This window comes from Chenopodium album, chromosome 1, assembly GCF_948465745.1.
Source record: "Chenopodium album chromosome 1, dcCheAlbu1.1, whole genome shotgun sequence".
NCBI lineage: Eukaryota > Viridiplantae > Streptophyta > Magnoliopsida > Caryophyllales > Amaranthaceae > Chenopodium > Chenopodium album.
In genome coordinates, this window is record NC_137834.1 from 38,194,331 (window position 1) to 38,203,510 (window position 9,180).

The window sequence follows — 9,180 nt, forward strand, 5'->3', positions numbered from 1 at the left end:
TCAATTTGAGCATCTCTACTCTCCATGTGCTTTTGCATACTCACTAGCATCGCTCTAATTTATGTCGAAGCAGATCAGAAAATGAGGAGGGTTGTTGTGGTTGGTTTCTCTGGCAGCATTGGGATGGTAATATTTCTGCTCTGGTTGTTGTGGTGCCTGTGATTGTTGTGGAGGTGGCGGGTTTTGAACATTGGTGCTCCGGTAGGAAAGATAACTTGCTCCACAGAACTCTTGCAATCTTGTTCCCAATGACCTACAATTCCACAATTTTCATAGAAAGGTTAATTAGAATTATTATTAATAGCAAAAACATTAGCTATATTTGTAGTGCTAAGATTATCTAATTTCTGACAAATAGAAGTTAATTGAGCTTGCAAAAAGGAAAATGAGTCAACACTATGTTTCCCCTTGTTAGCAAAGCCTCTAGGATTCCCATATTGGGAATTGTGGATTGCCATATCTTCGATAACTTGACCTGCATCATCAACATTAAGATTCATAAACCTCTCACCAGCTGCACAATCTAAAATCGTTCTACATGAATTTCCAATCCCATTATAGAAGGCTTGGCTAAATTATGGTGGGGACACTCTCTTTACAGATCCTTGAATCTTTCCCAAGCCTCATATAAAGTTTCATCTGGCTCTTGGGCAAAGTTCCGAATTGCGCTCCTTAGCAAAGCTGTCCTCTACAAGGTAATATTTATTTTAGAAATTCAAAACAAGAGTCTCCCAGTTAGTAATACCAAGTGCAGTTCTATTCAAACCATTAAACCATAATTTAGCTTTTCCACATAAAAAGAAAGGAAAAAGAATCTCCCTGATTTGGTCCTGTGTGACCCCCTCTTGCCTGATGGTATTGCAATATTGACAGTAGTCTGCAACATGAAGATTTGGGTCTTTACCCTTAGCTCCACTGAATTGCTTCCTTTCTATCATCGTGATAAATTGGAATTTAATCTCGAATTGCGCTCCATCAAGGGCCGGAGTGGGAGTGAGATGTGAAAATCGGCCAGCGACGGCTGCGAATAATCGATGAGCTTCTTAGGTGTTGTCATCTCTGATTCTAAATCTGAAGGAACTTCTGAATCACTAGAATCAGTTTGGGGGTCTGTGATTATCGTTATCCCCAAAACCCGCCAGGATTTGCCTGTAAAGATTCTTTTGTCTATGGAAAGAGCGCTCGATCTCAAGATTGAATGGAATATAACCTCATCTGGAACACCTGGGCATAAACAAAGAACTAAAAGAAAAATATGCGACTTGCCTAGTCAGTTCTCTGAAACAAGAGGGAATAATCTAGACTACAAAAAAATACAATCAAAAATAAAAATAAAACCATTTATCCGGCAACGGCGCCAAGTTTTGACAGGCTAAAGTCGTATCACCTAATTAAAAGTATTACCTAACTAAATCCTCTAACTAAAGTAGATAGGGAAGTAGGGTCGAATCCATAGGGAAACAAGTATTTCTATTCCTAATTAATCTAAGCAATCTAAATTATTAAGTAACAAAATAATATTATGAAAGAGAAACTAAACTACTAAGATTAAGGGTAGAGAAAATCAAGGAATAAAGGCCTATGGCGTAGGTTCACCGATAAATAACATTCTAGGGTAAAACATAATAATCAATCATCAATGCATCAATTAATCAGATCATAAAGGGCTTTCGCTATGTATTACAATCATAGAATTAATCTACCAGTATCAAATCTCATCTCTCGAATCTCGACTTAACCATTTATAAATTAACCTGCCTATTGAAACTAAGTCTAAACATCAATTCTCATCTCTCGAATCTCGAATCAATATTGCTAAACTCATACATAAAAGACCCGCACAAGTCTAGTTGCATAGCATTAAATCAATAAATAGGAAATTAATTAAGCATTTACAATCAACAACAATAAATTACCCCTTCATACTATTTATGGATCCCCACAAACCCTAGAAAGAAAACTACTCACGCATAATTATATCTAAACTAATCAAAGCAATTAAACAAGACATGATGAATTAAAGAAATAGAATTACTGAAATTAATAGAGAAGAAATCGTTACCAAATTTAACGAAGATAATGAGTTGAATCAAGAACAAAGTGTAAAGTTATAGAGAGAGAAAATAAGAGAGGAAATAAAACTAAGTAGAAGGGAAAGTCTAAAAGAAGAGATAAAAGAAGTTAAAAGAGAATAATCGAGCGCCGTCGTATAAAAACAACCCAAAACGTATTTATACTAAGCTCCTAAAATCCTAATTAGAAACTAAGTAAAAATCGCCGGAAACAAGCTCTTCGAGACACGCGCCTGCATCGCCCGATCGAGCCTGCCTTTTTCCATTAGAGGTCTTCTCTAGCGCCCAGCCGGGCGCGAGCTCGGGCGAAGGACTTCTTTTCTTCTTCCGCCCCGCCTGGCCGGGCGCGCCTTCGGGCGAGACCATCTTTGGCCGGGCAAGGCCACCTGGGCTAAATCTTGGACTTCTATTAGGCTCCGATTCTTCGGCCCAATCCGGATTTCCTCTTTGGGTCTTGAATACTCGGTCCAAATGCCTTGGTATCTCATATGTCGAGGCCTTAATCACTGGTTTGATGACTATAACCGGTCTTGGGCTACGAAAAAATGGTCGTGCTCCTCCAATGCTCGTAGTCACGGGAAAATGCTCCAAAAGTGCAATTCCCTACAAAACTCAACCAAAAATACGAAAAAACAAATTAGTAATAAAAATGGCTCAAAAGAGCCAAAAACACTACCAATTACCAAGGGACGGGAATAAAATAATATATTAAATAAACATATCACCACTTTGAAGGACCATGGTTGAAGCAAAGGAGTAAATGCACATTTAAGCTACCTGTACTTTCCTGAGGCTCTAGAAATCTCACCAAATTCATCCCAAACTAAGCTAGTTTAGTAAGCATTTCTTTTACAAGAATTTCAATCATTTTGAGACGTACTCTAAAGAAGTCATGTGAACCATCGATCACTATAAAGTTTTGAAAGCCACAAGATCGTGTATATGTGAATGATTCTTTAGACAATACAAATGTAGATACAAATTGAGGGCATGATTATTAAAAGACGTAACATGAGTTTGCCTTGGTTCAACAAGTGAGCTAAACATTGAAGAGGTTTATTACATTATTCCTCTCGCTAACTAAAATTAATGCTAGCTCTTTGTGCCCCCACAAGAAATAATAGTAATGTGATGAGCCCATGCACCATATTGTGGAAGGAATTAGGATATATAGTAATGTGATGCGCGCATGACCTTTTTAAACACCCATTTTCCCAACAATGAAGTTGTGAATTTTTTAGTATCGACATCTCTTATCATCATAAATGAGTGAAGAGTGCTTGCAAGAATGTAAAATATATTAATCCCATGAGTTTTATCTACCTCCTCCAGTGGAATCGTAACCTAGACTTTTCATTATCATCTTTGTTATACATTATATATTCAACACTCATAATAGCTTTAAGACGAAAAGTATCTAAGAAGCTAAAATTTACGTGTCACATTGTCACCAACCAACCGAAGCAAAGTGTGTCTGCAGCAAGCAACATCAAAGAAGCAACTTTGTTATATATTGTATTTTCATTTGATGAAATGCTTAATTTGAATTACGTCTCCATGAACCTTGTTAATCCAATGACATTCATCATATGTTTCTTTAATAGACTTTACAGTATTACAGACATACCATTTGTGGAAAATAAATTTATGCACAACACACAAAGTCAATACTGAGGATTGTTTCTTAATATGTGGAGAGTGTGGAACCTTAACATCTTACATTGAAACTAGGTTAGATTTCGTGCAGGCATACACGGTAATATTCAATAATTATTTTTGTGTATATATATATATATATATATATACACACAATCACACACACACATCCGTTACATATTACTCGCAACAAAGGAATATTTTATGTCTCACAAATAATACCCCTTTGTTGCGAGTAATTCGTAACGGAGGAAGTATATATATATATATATACTTTCGTATGAAATATACATATTGAAGTATCCATATTTACTAATTAATCAATATGTTGGAAAACAATAAAAATCGCAAGAAAAAATCTACTAATTATAATCAATATGTGTTGTTCTTGGTAAGTATTATTAAGTTTCCATATTTGCTTATAGAGTATTCATTGGTTTGATATTTGCATTTCATTGTTTAAGCATGTAGCTTCTACTATAATCTTGTTGTGATAAACGTAGTATAAAATATTTCTTAAAAAAATAGTCCATAAGTCACAAATAGTGTTAAGATTTAATTTTTTTTTCTCTTTTTTTTTTTTCTTGTTTATAGTTGTGAATACATTTTTTTTTTTTCTGGAACGATACATCAAATCTTTTAAATTGAATATTTTTTTTTCAAAAAAAAAATAAATAAATAAATAATGACACACCAGAATATGACACGTGTCATTACTGGTGTGTCTTTTAGTATATAGTATTTGATACTTGTAGCTTAATTTTCTTGAATTGCAATGAAACAGGGGATACAAATGGTGGATAGCTTTAGGCTATCAGTCTCCAATCGTAGCTTTAAGCTGAAACTCTCTCAAAGTTTTCTCATCAAAATTTACATAACATCCTACTACAGTTCCCTATGATTTTAATATTACAAACATTCTATTCAAAGCAGTCCTACATTTTGTGTAGGAGCTCTCCATAGTGTCATAGTGCTTCAGCAAACTACTTTGTCACTTAGTGTTGGCTGCTGCTCCTTTTTTGTCTTGTTTCTCAAGGTGCCTCCTCCTTTGTGTGTAAACTTGCATAGGTGGCTGATTTGGTTGCCCCACCAACCCACCAACCAGGTTCATCACACTGATATTGAGACTTTTTTCAAACTAATTTGAAGTGTAAAAAATAATCTGGGACGGTTGGAAAGGAAGTTGATTTGATTTTGTTACTGTAATAGGGATCAATAGCGGGAATACATTATAAAATCTTGAAGCTGTAAATGGTATCACTTATACCTAAGAGATGTCAATGCATGGAAATTTTCTGCTCTTTCATGAAACTTAACTTGTACAATCAATGGCTGATTACATTGGCCTGCTAGACTGTTCAGATATAAATCTAATAAATTGTTGAGCCGCTTTTTATTAAGCCACCATTGGATTTATACTTTTTTTATTGTTTAACCTTATTGATAATGTTGTTATCATTTTGTTCAGTAATCAAAATTAGTCTGTCCATAACATTGTTGGTATTGTAGGCAATAGAAGCTGCTATTGAATTCAATTTGGACAAGGTGGAAGCAGGAGCTCAGGGTGAGCACAAAATCCAGCGGGGATACTTACCTGTAACAACTTACAGCTGCCATTACATTGTTGACGAAGAGTTTCGGAAAGCTATCAAAGATTTTCTTGTGCGGGAAACAGACCAGGTATTATCACATTTAATATATTTATCTCAGCTTAAGTTTTCACCAGTTCATTTTTGTTAGTGGGTTAACAAAGTGTTCCTCGGATTTTAAATTGGATGTGAAAGCTCTTGCATAATTTATTCTCAGCCTATATGATTACCTATCTTTTTTTTTAAAAAAAATATAACCATGATTAAGCACATGGATGGTCGTATTCTTCCAATTACCCCCTGTCACTGGTTTGGATGGAAAAGTGAAAGGGAAAGGGAAAGGGAAAGGGAAGGGAGGGAAGAAAAAGAAAGGGGGAGGAAAGGAAGGCAGGGACAAGGGAGAACATAAGGTTACATTTTCTTTTTATCTTTCCAAGATTGGAAGGATTTAGTTTATTAAAGAGGGAGGAAAAATGAATCCTTCCATTTTCCTTCCCTTCCCTCCTACCAAATGTTATCCAAAGGGTGGATAAATCCCTTCTTTTCTCTTCACTTCCTTCCAATTTTCTCCATCCAAACATTTAAGTTATCTTCTACCTTTTGGAGGATAGGAGTGTACACGGTTTCTGTATTTTCTTACAGGATTTATTGGTTGTAACATTTTTATTAAAAGTTACTGTATTAGATTTAAAACAAGGTTAATCTGTGAGTTGTCTTTTAAAACTATCCACAATAACTATGGTTGAAAAAAAAGTACCCAGTATTCCTTTAGCAAATTTGGCCATGAGCATATTGGAGAAGTCTACTATGGTATTCTTGGTTGGATGAAGGGTTTTGTAATCCATTGCTTACCATCAAGTACTTTAAGGGTGTATTTGGTTTAAGTAAAGGTATGAGGCACTCCCTCCATCCCTCTTTTATAGCCCCATTTGACTAATAAATCTCACATAAAGTGGGTCCATGGTATGAAAAAAAGAATACCGAGGGAGCATGAGTTTAGAATGAGTTGAACCAAGTGCCCCCCCCCCCCCCCCTCCCCAATAAAGAGGCTAAGAACAAAAAAAAAAAAGTAGTAGAACAATAAATGTGGGTTGATGGTTTTAATTAATATTTTCTCCATTTCATAATAGGAAAAATTAGAAAAAATAATCCCAACTTTCATCAATTTTGGTACAATAATCCCAACTTTGGATTATTCTGGAATAATCCGAACTTTAGGGGGTCTTCATTTTCTTCGGTCCCAAACCGGTCAACGTGAGTCAACAACCTTTAATAAAAGGTCACCATGACACGTGTCAGCTTGTCATTGGTCCAAAAAAAATAAATTAAAATAAAAAATAAAAAAAAAATTCCCCCCCCCAAACCACCAGTTCCCCCACCTAAACAACCCCCTCCACCAGCCCTCCCCTACCCTTTCCTCTAGCCCCCACCCCCGAAAATACCCCCACCCAGCCGGAAAACTCCCCCCCCCCCCCCTCGACCACCACTCTCCACCCTCCCCCTCCCTTCCCCCACCCACGAAACCCTCCCCTCTCCCTTCCCCTACCCTGTAAAACCCCTCCCCCCTCCCTTCCCTCACCCCGTAAAAACTCCCCCCTCCCCTTCCCCCACCCTCGAAAACGGCTGGAAATTAAGCCCCCTTGCCGTTTCCGGCCGTTTTTGAGGGTGGGGGAAGGGGAGGGGGGAGTTTTTACGGGGTGGGGGAAGGGAGGGGGTTTACGGGGTGGGGGAAGGGGAGGGGGAGGGGGTTTTCGTGGGTGGGGGAAGGGAGGGGGAGGTTTTCCGGCTGGGTGGGGTTGTTTTCGGGGTGGGGGCTGGGGAGGGGCCGGTGGGAGAGGGGTGGTTTGGGTGGCGATTAAGGAGGAAGGGGTGGGTTTTATGTTTTTTTATTTTTATTTTCAAAGTTTTTTTTAATTTTGGACAAATCATGTGCTAACACGTGGCTTTTAAAAAACATAAAAAAAAAAAAAAAAAATTAACCTTTTCAACGGGTAACCGGTCATTAGGACTGAAGAAAATGAAGACCCCCCAAAGTTCGGATTATTCCAGAATAATCCAAAGTTGGGATTATTGTACCAAAATTGATGAAAGTTAGGATTCTTTTTTCTAATTTTTCCTTCATAATAATCACAACATTGCGATATTTTCATAACATTTTGACTGATAAATATGTCAAGGTACAGCTTTGACCATTAATATTTATAATTCTATTTTAGAAAGAATTATGGAAGGTTGGCGTAATGAAAATATACCTAAAGAGTGCTCAAATAATATTTTACATGCTAACAAATGTTTTTTTGTATAAATGTAAAAAAGTATAGTTTAAGTATTGCGATTATTATGAAACGGATGTAGTAATTTTATTATGTTATTAGATACAAGAATTGATGGCCACAACCAATCAAATTCATCTTATTTATATTATGGGTTTAATGATCTGTTGATTATTCCTCAGATGATGCTTGTGATGAAGGTATTGCGTGAATCTGGGCCCTTCAAAGATGATATAAAATGGGACATTAAAGAATGAATACGCGCTTCTTCTTTAGATTCATTGGGGGCAAGATACAGCTTTAGTTCAGAGAACTACCATGCGCATATATACAGAAAAGAGAACATTGTAAATTACAGAAAATGAATACCTAACGTACCTTGAAACCTATCCTTTAGAATATGTACATTGCTAAAAAAAAAAAAAAAAAGTATACTATTATGAAACCTATTCGTGTGGCCTGGAGAATCAGTTCTTCGGTCCCTCAATGCTTCATGTTCAGGATGTGTAAAAAAATGCTCGAATTGAAATGACTTGTGAAGTTCCTACACTCGCTGTTTCTAAATAATTGTCATATTTGATTTTTTTTTTTTAATTATTTATATAACTATTTTTTTAATGGAAAATGTTATACATAGCCTTCAGGGCTACATATAAGCATTAAATTTACACATGAAAATCGTAAAAAGTTAAGAAATCATCAAAATATAAATACTAATAACACTGATTTACGCGTATTTTATACAATTCCCAAGAGTATATTTAATGCTTATATATAGCCCTTTGGGCTACATATAACATTACCCAAAATTTTATGCTACATAATATCAAATTATTTTATACTTTTTTTTACTAACATTTAATAATATATATCTAAGGTCAAACAAGTGGATTGACTTATGTGTCAAATTTAAATGTGTCAATTATTTAGGAACAGATGAAATATTAAAATAATCTCATTTTGGTTTGTAGATATTAGTTGTATTGATTATAGGGGTGAGCAAGACCGGGTACCCGATGAAAAAAAGTGGAACTGGTATTGGAACTGGTTACCACCGGGTCCGAGATATTTCACTGTCATAACACAGAGTAGCAAGCAATTACAACTTCAATAAGCAAAGTAAGAATCCACACAGAGTATATTGCATAATTTTCGTTCCCTTCTCTAATTGTGCAAGAAGAAAAAAAAATAATCACTCACAATTTTACATTATCAAAATAGGTGAAATAAAAAGAAAAAAGATGCAATGATGAAAAAGTATTTAAAAAAAAAAGAAAGTTTGAGGTAGTGGAACTATGGAAGATTGAAGAAAGAGGAAGGGAGGAAGGAAGAGAGGCGTGAGGCTGTGAGAAATTGAAAATGAGGGGAAACTTGAGAGGGAGTACGTGTGAATGGGGAGTTTGAGAATTTTTAGGGTTGGTTGAATGGGAGTGGGCCTATCATATTATATAGGCTTCAAAAAATTATCTACAGTTATATTTTTTTATAAAAAAAAAACCCACCCAGTGGGTACCGGGTCCAAAAATTCAGGACTTTGAACTGGTCCCAGTTCTAATTGGGTCCATATTTTTGGAATTGGTCTTGGATCAA

The 9,180-nt window shown here is 36.0% G+C and overlaps 1 protein-coding gene across 4 annotated transcripts in view; it reads left to right on the forward strand.

Annotated features, from left to right (window-relative positions):
- Positions 1-8,172, forward strand: part of LOC145555467 (uncharacterized) — a 60,455-nt gene extending 52,283 nt beyond the window's left edge. For 2 of the 4 annotated variants that reach the window (XM_081617210.1, XM_081617220.1), the window contains 2 exons: positions 5,238-5,408; positions 7,773-8,172. In XM_081617210.1, the coding sequence (XP_081473336.1) occupies positions 5,238-5,408; positions 7,773-7,847 (246 nt within the window). In that variant the 3' untranslated portion in view covers positions 7,848-8,172. The remainder of the gene's footprint in view (positions 1-5,237; positions 5,409-7,772) is intronic. The other 2 variants (XM_081617204.1, XM_081617215.1) reach the window with 1 other exon arrangement.
- The last annotated feature ends 1,008 nt before the right edge of the window (positions 8,173-9,180 follow it).